Here is a 19746-nt window from a genome sequence, read left to right on the forward strand (position 1 = left end):
TCACTTCCACTTCCAATTTTTCAATTAAAAAAAATAGCTAGGCGGGATATTATAATCGAGGCGCAAAGTGAAAACCGGCACTTCTCTTCCACGAAATCCGCCCGTGGAGACATTTTGAGAATACGATTCTCCGCGCGCAACGGTGAGAAAAATATCGTTGAATGGTATACAGACAAGGCGAATAGAATCCTCGGAAAGGAGACTCAATGACCCGTGGACATCCTGTAGCCTTTGTAGCCTTTTTCGCGGAAACGATAAACCGTCTAGAGAGAAAACAGGAGAGTTCGTCGCCGACAAGACAGAAAATGCGGATAGGATTTTACCTATAAGGCGTTATGACACGTAGAGAAGGTATCCGGCGTGCTTGTTTTGCATCCATTTTCCAACCAACAATGGTATCATACGCTCTCTTTGTCGCGAAAAATGGTACCATAGAGGACGCAGGAGTTAGTGGTCCTAGGGGACCCTTTGTTTGCTAATAAATCAATGATGTGATAGATACAATGAGTTATTGAGTTTGGCGATTGTTCGTGGTTCTATGGCTGATGTAATTAATCTTGAGTTAATTGTTCGAGAATATTTTTCCATATTTGGTATTTCAGTATTAATTGTAATTTTTGAGATTGGTATTAGAGGTAGAAAATTTTAGATGTAATTGATCTTCTAATATTTTCAAGATAAATTTTGTTGAAAGTTGAAATAATTTTATCTTAACTTATAAAATATATACGTATATAGAGAATATATTGAAAATCTTTGTTACAAAAATAAATCGAGAATGTAGAATGATAATTTTAATACTTTCATCTATTTCTTTCTATTATTTACCTTACTAGCAATCTAATTAATTTTTAAATTATTATAACTGCAAAAAAAGTATATTAAATCAACTTTACCTTTTTTACCTTTTAATACACATACACAAAATATAATAATCGATTTTTTCAAAAAAACTTTATATCAAAGACTATCATTTTACATTTTCAATTTATTTTTGAACTTTGCCTTATTTTTGATAAACTCTATATCTATACATAAAGAAAAAAATAATTTCGACCAAGAATGCGTTATATCGACTCAATTAATTTTTTTACTTAGAACTCAATGGATTCTATTTTCTGGATAAAAATACTATTCTCAATTCTCTATTCCATTTGCTCTAAATATAATATTCAGAACACATATATTACTATAAATATATATATTAATTAATATAATAAAATAATATAAAATAATAATATAATAAAATATATATATTAAATATATATTACTATAAATATATTAAAAATTTTAAGTATATAATAGATTTTCGATAAAACTCCTTTAAAGTTTCAAAGAAAAATCAAGATTTCATCTTGATTCAAAATCAACTTCGCCCAAATGTTAATCAATTAATTAAAAAAATCCAATTCAATTCAACTACAAAGTACATGATTCAAATCGCACAGCTACGTGAACAATTCCAAAAGGATATATCACAAATGAAAATCTTCGTGCGGGAAAAGCAGTCGCATTTGTTACGCAACCCGATGCAGTCTCTGTCGCGACTGTCATTGCGAAAACGGCGCGACGCGCAACAATGAGGGAGCTCACAATGGCTAGATAAGAGGCAGAAACGGAGCAGTTAGGGGACTACTGAAAGCTGTACACCTAAACCGCGTTGTAGAAGGAGCTATAGGTGAATGCGTGCACGAGATCAGTTTGTTTCAGGGAAAAGCGTTCATTCTTTGTATATTCCTTCGTTTTATCTGATGGAATGAAATTGCCTCTAGGGATTTTTTTTATTATGCTAGTGGTATCGAGTGTGAGGTACTTTTGAATCATCATCAATGGCGCTAATTTTAAACGAAAGAAATAATTTTTTATATTTAATATTGTTTTGAGAATCATTGTGACGTCAATGATTTTGAATAGGAAAAAACATTTTTGTCTCATAGGATAAAGGAAATTGAATGTAATAAAGATTCATTATTTTTTTAATTAATTTTGAAAAAAAAGACGTTGAAAAAAAAAGATAGAGAAATTGAGAAATTTGAAATATTTCCAATCAATATTAAATGAAAAAAATTATTTTTTGGATTTATTTCGTGCAAAAGAGGAATTGAATCTAATATAATTGAATCATTATGGTGCTAATTTTGAGTAAATCAAATAATACCTAATGTGATCTTGAATTGATCAATTTTAAAACAACTTAATTCTTCTAAACTTTATAATCTTAATTTTCAATTTATTACTTATCAGTGATAATATTAAGAATTTTTAAAATGATAAAAATTGAATAGTTATTTTATCTTACAAAATAACAAAACTTAATATTATTAGACACGTAACATTAAAAAAAAATGTAAGAGAATTTTGTCGTTTGAAAATTGATTGAGCTTAAGCAAGAAAGCTCATGTTCAAATCAAACATGAATTAAATCTGAATGAAAGCTTCATCAACGAATTACTATTTATCATTCAAAAAAAAAAAAAAAAACAATATTCGACTTTAATTCATTTTCTAAATAATGAAACCATTCAATATTTATCAAAAAAAAGTCAAATACTTGCGAAATAGCGAACATCTATTAACATTTCCATATAAAATGGCTGCAAATGGTACGAAAAATATTTACTCAAGCTACGCAACGATACTCGTTAACATCGTCGTTCATCAAAGAGCATTATTAGGACAAGGTTCCTCCATTCAATTAGGTGTTTAGACACATTAGATTAATTTCAATCGAATTGCATAAATCTACGACGAATAAAACCAATACTCTTTACTTGGATTCATTTTTGGCGTGGTTCTTTGGATCAATATCAATTATACGTTCAGTCTTTTACGATCCAATGATCATGCATTGATAAAAAAATTCAATTGCATGTTCAATTGATATAACTGGACGAGTTGTGTCTCGTGAATTATTTTAAAAGATCGATTTTTACGTAGATATGAATAAAATGTTTTATCTTTGCGATGATATTAGAATGTGACAAAATATTTCTGTAAATATTTACAAAGACTTTATTAGTTATTTTTATATATACATGTAAAGTATCACAAATTGTTTTATTATATGAAAGCTATAGTAGATATCGATTAATTTTTTTTTTTTTAAATTTTTCATTTTTTTAAATGATAATTTCTACTTATTAAGACATCTCTTACAAAACTGAATAATATTTGTATTGAAGTATTTTTTTTTTTTTTTATTCTGCATAATTAAAAAGTTATGACGAAAGAAAAATCTAAAAGTAAGTAAAAGCGTTAAACCAAAGCGTCAAAGAGTAATTAAACTAAAACAAACCTATTCTGAGATAAAATTCATTTTATTAGGTGCTTAAAATGGTGAACTTTCATTTTTTACTATATATGTATACATTTATGTTATATGCGACAGAAAGAAGGTTGGAAAATAAGAATATGAAATGCTAGTAAATCCATAACTTCAATAAACAATATACAATTGATTTGCTATGTACAAATGAAATAATATCGTGAAAAGAATAATTAAATGTTTCTGTATCTATTATACACTACATAAAATTAAATTAACAGAAAGGATAAACTTTGAAGATAAACAAAATTTAAAATACAAAATTATTCACACCTACATCAATTCGTAATAAACACATGTATTAAAATACTTCACAATCAATTGTTGTAATAATCGTTCCCTACATTATCCTATATTACTATCCTACATTATCCTATATTATCGATAGAATAAAAATATGTGAAAATTGTGAAGCTAGCGATAAAGTATAAAATTTTGTTTTAATATCTTTTTTATTTATAGCATTGAATATGTTATCATATTCAAACTATAAAGTATACAGACGAAATAAACGATATATTTATATATTTATTTTAAACATAATTATTATTTCCTTGCTATATATATATCAATCAATATATAATATCAATAAGATATCGGTTAATGAAAATCTCTATAGGTTAAAAATTTTAACCTATTCCAAAGAATTTTAACCTATTCTACGGCAAATCTTTAAAAAAAGGAAAAAAAAAAACGAATGTCTAGGTGAGATGGAATCCACCGTGTACAATCATTGTAGACACGGACGTCCAAGCGTGAAATAGGACGTTCGTGCTAACGATCCTTCTAATAGTCCGCGAAATCGGCATATTTCCTATCATTACGAGATGAACATACGGATAGCACGTGCTCCACGATTCCCGAGGGCTCATCATCCTCGAGTATTCCGTGCTGTATAAGCATATCCATATTATTCATCGTAAATGAATTTTTCAATCATTGAGAGTATGTCGCGGTTATTGACCATAATCTTTCACGAGGTGCATCTTACATATGTTAAAGATGATGGAAAGCTGTTCAATTTCACGCATTTTGTTTTATATGTCGACTGTCTTTGAATAATATTAAAACATAGAAATTTGCATTAGGCGATGGCGTAATTAATTATGTTTCTATTAATATTGGTAAAGGTCGAGAAAAATTTAATCAAATGTAACGAATTGAAATAATGGATAAGTATCATAATAGATTTTATCGCGCTGGAATAAAAGATTATTAAAATGCATAAATTCATCATAAATTAATTATATTTGTAATTATATTTGTTGCTGCTATTGTTAAAGCGATAATAAAATATAATTTAGCCAATGTAACGTAATATATATATAAAAAAAAAAAATTATTTTATTGAACGAATTTAATTAAATATTATCACGATAATGATAAATTTTCAATATCGAGTCTCGAAGTAAAAATAATTATTACCTTCTAATATATTTCACATAAATGTGAAATTTATGTAAATAAAAATCAATACTAATGATCAAAATAATAGAAAATTATTAGATACAAATTATTATTTGAATTAAGAAAGAATTAAAAAATATCATTTTATTTCATAGACATATAATATATCTTTCATAAAAGCCTTAATATCTTCTTATTACGCATTATGGCTCGTATAGCTCTCTCTTGCATTATCCCTTGAACGTGCAAATAATTTTCGAAATAAAGTTCAAAATGTTGCGACGTGAGAAGGCATTAGATACCATTTGGTATTATTATTCGTCATTATTTATGCTCTAATCGCGGTGTGAAAGTTCAATTTTTCCAATTTTTTTCCCCCCTAACGGAAACTGGGCGCGTCCAACATGATTCGCACGGCAGAAAATCGGAAGACCCGTGCGTGACGACCACTTGGTGTTGTGAAGGCGGTTCCTTTCGAAAGCTTCGCGTTCCATTTCGAATCTCGAGCAACGCCGCGTAATCGTCAGTCTTAAGAAGCATCTAATACCGGCTGGCACTAACCGATAGTTAGTGGAAAGTGCGGGTAAACGTGAAACGTGACGTGGTTTCGATCCATCGCGTGTAATTGAGTGTAAAAGTCACGGGCAAAAGGGGAAACTAGCCGAGTTTCGCCGTGTTTCCACGATATATCGATATATGCTCCAGTGCAACATGTGCGATATATCGAAGAAATAAACGAATTTAATCTTTGGTTTGAATCTTAAATGGATAAATCCGTGATTGATGTCACAGAAATTTGAATCAAGATATACACGATATCCTTTCTTTTGTTAAGATAGCAAACTAAAAAGTTGATTAAAGATTCTTTTTTCATGACAGAGATATATTTATCGATTATTTTTCATCAAAGTATTTATTCCAATCTTTAAATTTTAATATTGCAACACTTTCACATATATGTGATAACTTGTAATACAATTTATCAAAAGATAATTCCATATATAAAAATAAATGATGAAAAGATAGGAAAGTAAAAAGTTGATTAAAGATTCTTTTTAATGAGAGATATATTTATTGATTATTTTTCATCAAAGTATTTATTCCAATCTTTAAATTTTAATATTGCAACACTTTCACATATATGTGATAACTAGTAATACAATTTATCAAAAGATAATTCCATATATAAAAATAAGTGGAAAAAAAGGATTAAAATATTTTTGTTTGAGACTTTAAATTTAAATGATTTTTGATTGAATACAAGTGAATTATTAATAAAAGATTATTCTACGTGCAAAAATAAGAAAGAAGTATAAAATTAAACTCTTTTTTCCATATTTTTCCACATCCAAAATTAAACTCTTTTTTCAAAAGAACTCTACACGCCTATTCATACATAATTTTCATAACATTTTCAAACAGATTTACAATTCATCTTCCTCTATTAATATGTTAAATATCTACAATATAATATTTTTATAATATTACAATATAATATTTCTCTCATATAATATTTTCCTCCACCTATTAAAAACAAAACAAAAAAAGACAGCTTCCTTTGTATCCCGTTTCACGGAAAGAATACGAGCATTTATCTAGATCAGAGGAAAAAGCGAACCGCATCCCCGCGATCGGAGAAACGTTCGAGAAACGTTTGAGGATGCACCGTACCCATTCAACATACTTTCCCACAGAGGAGAATCCGTGCGTGGCGCTCGTCGAGAGGGAGGAACCGGTGTTACGGCAATTAATTCGAGCCCGATCGGTCCGCCTCTGATCCTCCTTCGTTCCTACGCTTTTTTTCCTCTCTCTCTCTCTCTCTCTCCTTTTTATCTTCAACTCCTCCTCCTCCTTTTCGTGCCAACCGACCCGGTACACGCGCGCTATTTCCGTGAACCAAATACGGAGAGCTCGAAGACGACGACGAAGCGGAGCATTCGACGTCGAGGGCAGGCCTCGAGGACGAAGGTGGTTGCTGCGATCGAAGTGGAACGCGTAATAACGGAATGCGCCGAGGTGATCCGCTTCGAGCTGTCTTGAGCTCGTCGTCGTTCCACGAGTTCGCGCCATTCAACGCGTTTCATTAAGGATATGGCGTGTGGGTGTTTTTTTTTTTTTTGGTAAGGAGCTTCTTTTCTTTCTTTTTTGGGGGGAGGAGGAGGAGGCACGAATGTGTCTGCTTTTGAGATGTGGGATTCGTCGGAATTAATTGGGATCAGATTTCTTTTTTTTTTTTTTTTCCTTCATTTCTTTTTTCAAATGATTATTGGAAAAAAGATTGGTTATGATAATCTAAGTGTTTAAAATTTTAAAGTCAAATTTTACTCGTTTTTTATATCCTGTAAATTTGAGTAGCAAGTTATTTAATTAATATATAGAAAATAATAGAAAATATGTATTTATTAGTAGTTGTTTAGAGTAATTTCTAGTTAATGTGAAATTGAAAGTGAATTAAGATAATTTTTTCTGACAACACTTTTTATGTATTTTTTTTTTGTATTTTATGTATTTTTTTATGGGTTTTATAAATTATTATCATTTTTCAAAAACTTATCGCATAATGAATTAGACACATCAATGAATAACTATAAATTTTTTTTATATTGTATAGAATATCCTGTTGCATCGAAGAAACGAATTTAAATGGATAAACATGAAAACAATAAATAAAATTCATATAAATGTGTATTTTATTTCACTTTCTTTTCGAGTGATAACGAATTTTATATTGGAATAATTCTATCGAAAGAAAAAAGTATTTGAATTCGATTATTACAAACATAATTCAATATAAAACATCTATCGTATGCAGAATGAGTAATGTCGAAATGCTACGTGAAAAAATTGAACAAAATTTCCAGAAAATACGAATAATACCTAAAGAAATGGAAAAAAATAAAACACTTAACATAAAACATTTTCAAATTTGTATTGTGATGCAAAAAGATCATTTTGAACCTTTTTTGTGAAGATAAGCAGATATTAAAGAAGAAATTCGTTATAATTCGAAAACAAGAATAAAGAGAACAAATATTTATGCAATCTTTTTTTTTATTGTTTTTATGTATATTCATCCATCATTGTATTCGAAATTCTAGAATATATAATACTACTTAGAGACTTAGACGAGTCTTTTAATATCTTCTTTCTTAGCTTCCTTTAGATTACTATTATAGAAACTTTTAAACAATTATTCTAAAAATAGAATACGCTAACAACTAACCAAAAATCTTTTTCTAACTTTTATTAATCCATTAGGATTGTTCAAGTCCTTTTTCTTTCTTTCTTTTTTTTTCTTATCCTGAACAATTTAACTAATTATTATAAAATCAAACTGAATTAGGATTGTTCAAATCCTTTTTCTTTCTTTCTTTTTTCTTATCCTCAACAATTTAACTAATTATTATAAAATCAAACTGAATTAGGATTGTTCAAATCCTTTTTCTTTCTTTCTTTTTTTTTCTTATCCTCAACAATTTAACTAATTATTATAAAATAAAACTGAATTAGGATTGTTCAAATCATTTTTCATTCTTTCTTTCTTTTTTTCTTATCCTCAACAACTGAATTAATTATTATAAAATCAAACTGAATTAGGATTTTTCAAATCCTTTTTCTTTCTTTCTTTTTTTTCTTATCCTCAACAATTTAACTAATTATTATAAAATAAAACTGAATTAGGATTGTTCAAATCCTTTTTCTTTCTTTCTTTTTTTTTTATCCTCAACAACTGAATTAATTATTATAAAATCAAACTGAATTAGGATTTTTCAAATCCTTTTTCTTTCTTTCTTTTTTTTTCTTATCCTCAACAATTTAACTAATTATTATAAAATCAAACTGAATTACTCACTGGTACACATACCCTTGTCAGAGAACAAGGGCCAATTCTTCCCGGTTTTCGTTTTCGTCGAGGCGCAACGTGAAAGCGGTCCACGCCCCTCGCCAACAATTAAACAATTGTCGGCATCGACCCACTTCCCAAACAAGCAAACGAATCCTCGCGCCTGTCGAACAACGCGCGCCACTGTTCGTCACGCGAAATAAAAGGCATCATGCGAGATCCTTTCGAATCAAGATTCGAACGTCGGCTTATATGGCGAGACATTTCGCCGTATAAAGGCGTACGTCGTCCAGGATTGCACGGATCTTCCTCGATACATCGACCTCCAGGAGGTCGTATCGAGGAGAGTAGTTGGTGAATTCGAAGGATGTGGCTATACGGCTCGTGTTTGCTTATCAAGATTCTCCCCTGTTCAACGATCTACTTTATATAAGCGACGAGTAAAAGTGATTGGTTCATGAAATGATTGGATCGGTGTGGTATTTGATAATATTAATAAGAAAGAGATGTTGGCACAGAAGTCGAGATTGGTAAATTTTTCGTTTCTGATGAAACATTGAATATTATTTTTATATTTGAATATATAGATTGTGTATGAATGAATCGAGAAACTTAGAGAACGATGCAAAATATTCCTCAGTTTTGAAAAAGAAACACTGGTATCGATGAATTATTAATGTTCATAAATCAATTGTATAATATGAGAATAATTTGTGTGAAATAAATAAAATTATTTTTTCATAACAAAACTGTTAACTGAATCATAGTAATTTAATTTATTACATATATATCATAAATATATAAATCATAAGAAAATATAAATCTGTAAGCTTAGAATGAGAATGATGTAAAATATTTTTGAAAATATTTCACATTTAATTATTTAATATTACTATAATATTTTGTATTTGTATTTACCTTAATATTATATTAATTATTAATAAAATCCTATAATAATGAATAAAAGAAAAATTAATACACCCTTAGTACTACATTCGATAATCTCTTTAAATGAAAAAAATCAAAAATCTTTGAAGCGAGCAATGGCATATCTCAAATTCCTTATGACAAAGGTATCCCTTTACTGTTATAATGGACAGATACCTTATGAATATTCACGTCACGTCTTTTCCATTAAATAACGATTAACGAGTTAACATCTCGTAACGAGACTTAGCCGAGATGAGATTTCGGTCATCGGTGCTATTGACCTCCTTAACGACACTAAGCAACTGACCGCTTCGATGAAAGTTATAAGAAAGTGATGGGAAACTTTAGACAGTGAGGCTCACGTGAGTAACTCATGATGTCATTAGAGGGGTCAAGAACTTTCTCAAAATGTTCGATATTAACCTGTTCAAATCACGACCGTGTGAATCTTCCGGCAATAAGGCCAACGTTTTTTTCGCTTCCACTCCTAATCCTCGATTCACAGATTTTTATTAAAATATCTATGAAAATAATCTATGACAAATCAATTTCATGTATCCATAGATCGTCGATTAGCTATTATTGTTCAATTATTACAGTCAATACTTTATTCTAATCTTTTTCTTCTAATATTTTTCAATAACTAGAGAGAATCACTAGTAATTTTTTTAAATATATATATTATTTCATCATTTTCTACTGAAAATTCTTAATTTAAATAAGATTTCATTTATTATTATTATTATTTTTATCAATATAAATAATAATTGAAATTGAATAATTTGTCTATTTGAATCGTAGAATGGAAGGGAAAAAAAAATAAAAACATTGAATTAATCCCTAGAAATTCCCTAGAATTCATAATGTAGATTTCAATACACAATAAATAAGCACAAAAACGTTATCTATGTATCCATAGATCCTTAATTAGCTATTATTACAGTCAATATTTTATTCTAATCTATTTTTCGTAATTCAATAACTAGAGAGATTGAATCACTAGTAACTTTTTCGAATAAATATATTATTTCATCATTTTCTATTGAAAATTTTTAATTTAAATAAATAAATAAAATTTCATGTATTTATTTATTTTTATCAATATCGCGTTGAATAATTTGTCGACTCTATTTGAATCGTAGGAAAAAAAGAAAAACGAAACATTGAATTAATCCCTAGAAATTCTCTAGAATTCATAATGTAGATTTCAATCGCACAAAGACGTTATCATGTATCCATAGATCCTTAATTACCTATTACTATTCAATTATTACAGTCAATACTTTATTCTAATCTAAATTTTTCGTAATTCAATAACTAGAGAGATTGAATCACTAGTAACTTTTTCGAATAAATATATTATTTCATCATTTTCTACTGAAAATTCTTAATTTAAATAAGATTTCATTTATTATTATTATTTTTTTATCAATATAAATAATAATTGAAATTGAATAATTTATCTATTTGAATGAAAGGGAAAAAAAAGAAAAACATTGAATTAATCCCTAGAAATTCCCTAGAATTCATAATGTAAGTTTCAATCGCACAAAGACATTATGTATCCATAGATTTTTAATTAGCTATTACTATTCAATTATTACAATCAATACTTTATTCTAATCTATTTTTCGTAATTCAATAACTACAGAGATTGAATCACTAGTAACTTTTTCGAATAAATATATTATTTCATCAATTAATTTTTTACTGAAAATTCTTAATTTAAATAAGATTTCATTTATTATTATTATTTTTTTTATCAATGTCGCGTTGAATAATTTGTCTATTTGAATCGTAGACAGGGAAAAAAAAAAGAAAAACATTGAATTAATCCCTAGAAATTCCCTAGAATTCATAATGTAAATTTTAATCGTGCAAAAACGTTACGTCACAAGCAAGGTAATGGCATATTTTCGCTAAATTCCAGTTTCTACGTTCGATTTCTAAGGTGATTTTGAATCGTCGACACAATTACATTACGCGTGATTACGTGTTTCCGGCAGAAACGTGAGCCATCACATGCATAGATCGTGTATGGGACACATGTTTGCCGATGTACATGCGGTGCGTACGACAAACTGATTACACGTTTAATTAACATAATACAATGAGCTATTGCAAACAATACGTTTTGTTTACTCATTAATCGAGAATTTTTAGATTACGAGTATTTGTTTTGGAAAATTTAATTTTTAAATTTTGTCATAAAATAGTAAAATTATCAAAACAGTCGAGTTGAAAAAATTAATATTGATTTTTATACAAACGGAAACACAATCAAATGTTAAATTATATTTCTGTCTCAATTTCATTTTCGTAATATTATCCTGATTTTAATAATTTGCATATGCAATTTATTTGGACAGATACATTATAGACAGTTTATTACAATAAGAAACTAAAATTCTTAAAGAAGTTTTTTTTAACAAGATAAATAATACAATCGAGTTACTACAAATACCTAAATATATTTAGGTATAATAATATAATATATACCTATATACCTAAATATATATATAAAATATATACCTATATATATATAATATAATTAATATAATAATTAGCTAGGTATATAAATATATACCTAAATATATATACCTATATATATATATAAATGTATACCTAAATATATATACCTATACCTAAATATATACCTAAATATATTTTACATAGATCATTAATAAGAGTATTTTAAAAAATAAATAAATAACATATCTTCAAAATCAAAAAATCCCAAATCTTTTGTAATATCCGATAGCTCCATTATTAAATAAATTTGACATTATTAAAGACGAGACCTGAAAGATTTCAAGTATCCAATAAGATCCAACAAAGAATCAAATTACACTTTCTTCCATCCATCCTGCAGATCGTAATTTAAAACATATATCTCCCTATTATTTCACTAGATGGTCGCAAGTTTCACTACGCTCCAAGCAACGAAGTCAATTCTCCCTAGGGAATTCTCCGTCGTCCACTCCTGGCAACCAATCCAATCCATCTCTCAGGAACCGGCGCGGAATTACGAAACTCGAGCCTCCTTCCGCGATCCATGTGTAATAATCGGCCGATTCCCACAGCGCCAGGCCCAGTCGACGGCCGTTTAACGACCAGCCGACGTTCCATTATCGATTATGCTCGGTTATGTGCAAACACTCCCCCGCGATAACGCCGCGTGTCGAATCGGAAACACGGCTAAACACTCGCGATTTCCATGCGTGTGACACGGAGGGGGAGGGGGAGAGCGTCGTTCTGGAGGGATTGGGGCGAAGGAACGTTCGATGGAAGTGGGTTAGTCGAAGGACGTCGAGAGGAAATGGTGAACGATTCAGGAAAAAAAGGGGAATTCCGATCGATTTCGTTCGCTCGAATGAGGATGTGAACGAGAATCGTGAGACTTTTCGCGGTGAAAGTAAAAGTTGTGATGCGATTTCGAAATTTGTTATAACCTTTTTCTTGAATGGATAAACACAGATTTCGATTCAATTAAGGATTCGATTATTTGATTTTGTGCTAAAATTTAATTCATTTCGAGGAAATATTTTCATTTAATTTCAATTTTGATACAAAATGGATTCGCGTCCTTGTTTTTCAAAATTTTCAATATTCGTTTACATTTCATTCTCATCAAATCTTTCTAACTCATTGGATATAATTAACAAATATTTAAATGTTAATTACATAATAATTAATTATATAATTATTGTAAAATCAATTTCTTTTTTAAACTAGCTAAACTAATAAATAAAAAAATCTCTCAAATTCCACATAACAGAAAAAAAAAAAGGTTTACAAAACTTGATACGTTTCACGAAAACTTTTTACTTTTCAAAATCTTAAAAAAAAAAAAAAAATAAATAAATATCCTCGTTTGAAGAGGATACATATTCGCATATTCTAACCCTCGAAACAAGTAAACAAATCGATCCTATCGAACCAATAATCTGAATCTCCTCTGAAGAAAATTGATTAAAATTATCGGATATATCACTCACCTCGTGCGCCTGGTCCTCGATACTCCTGAGAACCGCAAGATTCCTTATAGTCGCGCGGCGGGACTCGAACGATGATTCGAGCCTGGTGGCTGCGTTCCCGACCTCCTCCACCAGCCTCCGTGCCCGTTTCACCGACAATCTGGAAAGATAAAAGGGAGGCGTCGTAATCGGTGACGCACCGTTAGGAATTCCCCCTGGTGGCTTGGCTTATCGCCAACGAAACATCGAACGCTAACCAGCGCCGCTCGTCCCTTCGGCACCGCGAGTGGGCGCTAAACACGACACAGACATTATCGTCTTCGTTATAAAACGTCCCTTCCCCGTCACACGGTTTCCATGTCCACGTGGAAATATGTAAGCATTCGCGTCCCGACAACCTCTTCTTCCGCTAAGTTCGCCGCTAAGACGAGGCGATGAGAATTCTTGGGGAAGAGACGTCGTTGAAAGGAACGGCGAGAAGTATATGGTATAAGGAGCTCGACGAGAGGTGAATTAATAGGCGAATATTTCGTGGAGAGATGCGTTTGATAATTAACAATCCGCCGCCTCGAGTCTTGCGGAAATCTAATGATTTTAATTCTTTCGAATTGGAAAATGTACAAATAATTAATGAAAATTGTTACGAAGATTGAAAAGTAATCGTATAAAAATAATGTACTTGTAATTTTGAAATAGAATGTAAAAGATATGATTTTAATTCTTTCGAATTGGGAAATGTACAAATAATTAATGAAAATTGTCACAGTTAGGAAGATTGGTTGAAAAGTAATCGTATAAAAATAATGTACTTGTAATTTTGAAATAGAATGTAAAAGATATTGTGTTGATGTACAAAATTTAATTACTTACTTATGAGTGATATAGTTTTAAAATAGTAAGTTATTTTATCAGAATGCAATTACGTTTTTTTTCAGTTTCTTTTGTACGTCAAAAAGAAAGGATATTCATTTTAGAATAGACAATGAAGCTAAAGAGAAAATTTTGGATTTGGAATAGATTGCAAGAATATTTTAGTGACTTTTGTTTTATATGTTTATTACTTTTCAATCAATTCGTCGTGTAAATTTTAATTTAACCTTTAAAGGATCTAATGTTTGCATAATAAATTAATAGATATAATAATAACAAAAGCACAAACACAAAAGTTGATGTACAAAAAAGTTGATTGAAACTTGTTTGTTAAATTATAATTTAAGTTTTAGATGAAGTGAAAGAAAGATAGAACTCTCTCGTTTCATTTAAATTTGTATATCGACTTTCATATTTTTGTTTTCTCTTGAATCGATCCTTCGAAAATATTCCACGAACATATTAACATTCTATGTAAATATGCTATATCTTACAAAAAGTTAGTATTAAAGTTGGAACCACTATAATCACTTTTCGATTATTTTAAATATTAAACTTAATGTAAAAAGCAAAATTATGAAATTTTAAAAAAAAATCTATTCGTACATCGTGTCGCGTACAAATATTATTAAAATTCATACACGATATTAGTACGAAAAATCAAAGGTTATACAATGTATGTATAACTCAAACAAATCAATTTATTGTCGTTCTGTTAAACGTACCCCACGTTTCGTCTTTGATCAATATTTCAAAAATCAACAAAGACGGTTCACGATTCTGTTTAGTTAGTTTAAAGACTATTTTAAGTCTCTATTACTCTCTAACCTAATGTAATCGAGATGAATAAGGGGTGCCGCGCGTTCCTCTAGAGAAGCGATCGCTTCCTCAGCATCTCGAGACGTTCTTCTCAATGAAGGATCCGTCAGGAGCCGACCGAGAGGCGTCAACGTGCCGGACAGGGTAGTGCATTCCTTCAGTTCTGACATTTCGAGGGCGAGCCTGCGACCAGCCGATTGCCATTCCGCCATTAATCCGTCGTAGTCCTGCAAGACAATATATTGAGTGCAACAGATGTAAAAATGAAAAGTATAAAAAGATCGATTAATTTTGATGGAATATTATTCATAATTTTCGAATACAAATATATATAATTTTCGTTTTATTTTCGTCTATTCTTACACACGAATTTGTATTTAATAAGTTACGTTCAATTGTAATGGAATTCTCGTAATATTAAATGGACGTGTTTGCCCTTGCTACGATCATTAAATTTTTAACATAAAAAGAAAATCATTGAAGGATCGAAACGAGAAGATATGTAATTAAGAAAGATACTTTCAGAATTAGAAAAATTGAAAAGGAAAAATAGCAGTACCAATAGTCAATTACTTATTGTAATAGATATGATCTATGACAAATTTCAGTCCTATAAAATCATTCATGTGCAAATTGCATGCTTTTATTCCTAAGCTAGTATTATAGAAATCATTTAATAGCATTCTTCTATATCCAAAGATTATTTACACGTACAATATCTGGAAAAAAAAAATTCACATTCACTGTGGTATGTTTAGTTAGTTGTATTATAATAATACAAGAGACAATGATATAATCAATTTACAAATAGAGAGTTACAGAAGTCAATCAATATAAATCATATTTTCTGAAAATTTCTACTCATAAGTGGCTAAACTATTCAAGTTACTTAATTGATTTGTCAATTGAAAGTTTCAACAATAAAAATATTATTGTACTATGTAAATCATTCTCAGAGAATATATTATGTATTATATATTATTGATTGGCTTCTGAATCTTTCTTTTACATAATTCTTAAACTATTATACGAATAAAATTATATTTGTTTATGAATTAAATTCAATAATCAAACATATTTAAATAAGACAATCTCGGTTTAAATTTGCAACATCGATCATTCATTCATAATTCTGTCATGATTCTTCTTAACTTTTTACACAATTACTCAAATTTCTCGAATCTTTGTCATTGTTCAAATAACTGTTAAGGTTGAAAAAGTTTAACAGATCTGGGATGATTTATCGTCAAAAGCAATTAGAAGAATCGATTAGAATGAAAAATTATTCGCTACAACCATTTATTATACCCACAAAACGTTTTAAAATTGATTTTGATTGTTCGTATATCCGACATTAAAAAAGATATTGATTCGTAATTAATTATCATGATATATGTAATAAATATCTGTTATTTGGAAATAAAAAAGGAGAAGAAAAAAAAAATATAATATATACGAGATATTAATTTAATAATCGGTTATCGATCAATGAATGAATACCAAATCATCATCTAATCAATCAATGGTCAAGTAATAATCTAACAACGAAATAATCAATCAATGATTAACTAATATAATATATTAATAATAATATAATAATATAATATAATAATATAATAATAATAATTAATAATAATAATAATATATAATATAATATAATATATAATAATTCAATATGTATATATATATATACATTTTTAATGCAAACTTAAATGAAAAATTAAAAATAAAATCTCATTTTACATCAATTTTTATCTTAAAATTGATTTTTAAAATTACTTTTCCAAACACTTAATATAACACCTTGAATATAATAATTCGTAATATATCGTTACGATTCTCGTCACTAGATGTCTCATTAACTTTCGCAATGATATATCCAGACATTTCTAGGAGCTGCCTTCTTTTCGCTTCCCGACAATGTTCAAGATAAAAAAAAAGTAAACGAAAGTTCTTAACACGAAAGACCCAATCCTCATTCGCTTTCCGATCACACTTCCAAACCATAAATTATTCCTCCGACCATTAATTCAAACGTGAACACGTGTTCTCTACTTATCAATCACTCCCATCATTCAATCCACGATCCCAGCCTCGTCTTTCTCATAATGACATTATGACAACCGTTCACCGTGGACGGATGGATCGTTCAGCATCGTGAAAGCTTTTACAGGATTTTAGAACGACAAGCACAACGACGACAAAGCTGTTATTCGACCACGCACGAGGGCCGCTCGTTCCCGAGATTCCTCGAGAAAGAGGAACGTGGAAGACGAGTCCTTACTTTCCTACGACGAAGAATCCTGCAGCTACGTTAGAGCGGCTATCTCGACGACGATCGCGGGTTCGACCGTTATTTATGAACATTTTCCACAGGCGAAATTTTCTCCTTGTAACGTTTCCCGATCGATTATCGTTCGCAAGGTCGCGAATAACCGTTGTGTCGAATCGGCGAAGACTCGGATCCGTGTCGCTTTATCGACACTCGCTTTACCGACCGATATAGAATTCGTTATTGCGCTATTTACAATGGCGGAGATAATACGCCACGATGTCGTTTAGCCCACGACATGTACATTGTACAATAATTTATAATTTGATCCATTATTGAATTAATGGATGATTTATATTGAATAATTATTGAATAAAATTGAGAAACGAACTAATTGTTTATATCTTTTGTTTATTATATTAATTATTGTATTTCGTTTAATAATATTTTCATACGACTATAAAAATTTGATGTTGACGAAAATTAAGTATGATAAAAAAAAAAAAAGAAAGAAAGGATTCATTGGAAAGTAAAAGTGTGCATGAATATTTTTTGCAGTGAAGAAGTTAAGAAGGATGAATAATCGTCTTATTTCGTTCCTTCTGATTTGAAACTTCAACGTACTAACGCAATTTTTTGATCCTAAATATCATATTATTATGCTAATTCAGAAAATATCCCTATATCCTTAATTGTAGATTATTACAATTCCCAAGAAACATTCACTTACCCATGAGATCGAACCCAAATCAGATACAAGAACCGTAATTATAATTAACCAAAATTGTGCTACTTAAAAAAAAAAAAAAAAAAAAACAGTTAATTGTACATCATACAATCATCAAAGAAATAACTCATAAAAACCGAATCCAAATTAAACATAATAACTACGTATAATCATACAAAATTGTTAATTCAAAAAATTATCGTACTATATACACTTGCCAAGAAAGCAGTTCGTCCATCAACCCCTCAAACAAAACGCGACAATCACGGTAACAGATACACATAATCGGTGAACAAACCAGAATTCGAAAATCGTATAATCTTCGTTTCACAATTTGCTAATCCTTCAATAATCCAGCCACCAATTACCTCGAATGAATGCTTTAATCCACGTCAATGATACACGAGGCATATATATATGCATTCGTCGCCAACGAGGAAAAAAAAAAAAAAAGAAAAAAGAGATTCCAAAAACCGTGACCGATCACGGTAGCAGGCGAAGACGCGTCTCTCTTTTTTCCCTGCCCCTCCACCCTTTAACGGGACCCATTAAAACGTCATTAAGCGGTTTGGCCGTGGGTTGAGAGCCACGGATAAATTGGTAACATCGGTCAGTGCCACCGGGATAAATTCCTCGACAATAATTGCGCCGCGGCTCACGAGGGACCCGATACAATTATTCCGCTCACGATCGCCCAACCATTTTTCATCCAACCTGCCGAATCACTGTCGTGATTCAGTCAACCGGCCCGGCGAAATTCGTGTCCCGATTTAGTGATGGGATCGAGTATCTCGCGATACTAGAACACTCGAGCATTGTTCAAATTCTTCTTCGCGTTTAAATTTTCTTGTGTACAATTTTACGACTTGCAATTACTATTATCATACATTGTTCATCCATAGCTAGTAATGGTAATTCAATGGTATAAATATAATTTTGAAAATAATAAAAAAAAATTTAAATAAATATTAAAATAAAATAATAAATATAATATAATATAATAAATAAATATTAAAATAAAATAAATATTATTAATAAAAATTTAAATAAATATAATAAAAAATAATAAAATATATATATAAATAATATATATATAATAAATAAAAAAATAATAAAATATTTAAATAATTTTGAAAATAATAAAAAAAAGAGAGAAAAAGAAACGATACCTTCGAATATTCGAATATTTCGTCAAAATCGAAATTTTTGCCAATCGAATGAACGCGTGATGTTATCGAGAACGAAAAGAATGTTTTACATTTGATTTAAATTTATGAGTACGTATTGAATTTGATTCCATCGCTAGTCCCCCTCCATCTCTTTTTTCCCCCTCGTTCTCTCATATGATGGGACACACTGTCGAGGCGTGATCATTTTCGGAAGCAATTTGTCGCGAATCTCGATTCAGACGGATGAGCTTGCCCCGACTTGGCTGTCACTCGCTCAACTGCTTGCTTGTTAGGGTGCTTAAACTCGAAGGTGAGGGTTTGGAGGGAGAGTGGTTTGGGTGGAAGGAGATCGAATATACCGGAGAATCACTTTTTCTCTTTGCTTTGTGAGATGTCAGGGAATCTT

The 19746-nt window shown here is 30.0% G+C and overlaps 1 protein-coding gene across 5 annotated transcripts in view; it reads right to left on the minus strand.

Annotated features, from left to right (window-relative positions):
* LOC122716853 (puratrophin-1-like) overlaps positions 1 to 19746 on the minus strand; it is a 431619-nt gene that overhangs the window by 121596 nt on the left and 290277 nt on the right. For all 5 annotated transcript variants that reach the window (XR_006347106.1, XM_043940302.1, XM_043940303.1 and 2 more), the window contains 2 exons: positions 15182 to 15399; positions 13505 to 13643 (listed from right to left, as the gene is read on the minus strand). Coding sequence is in view for 4 of the 5 variants with exons in the window: in XM_043940302.1 (XP_043796237.1) it covers positions 13505 to 13643; positions 15182 to 15399 (357 nt within the window). In the remaining variant the exon portion in view is untranslated. The remainder of the gene's footprint in view (positions 1 to 13504; positions 13644 to 15181; positions 15400 to 19746) is intronic.

Source organism: Apis laboriosa, unplaced genomic scaffold (genome assembly GCF_014066325.1).
Source record: "Apis laboriosa isolate Shangri-la unplaced genomic scaffold, ASM1406632v1 scaffold49_cov149, whole genome shotgun sequence".
NCBI lineage: Eukaryota > Metazoa > Arthropoda > Insecta > Hymenoptera > Apidae > Apis > Apis laboriosa.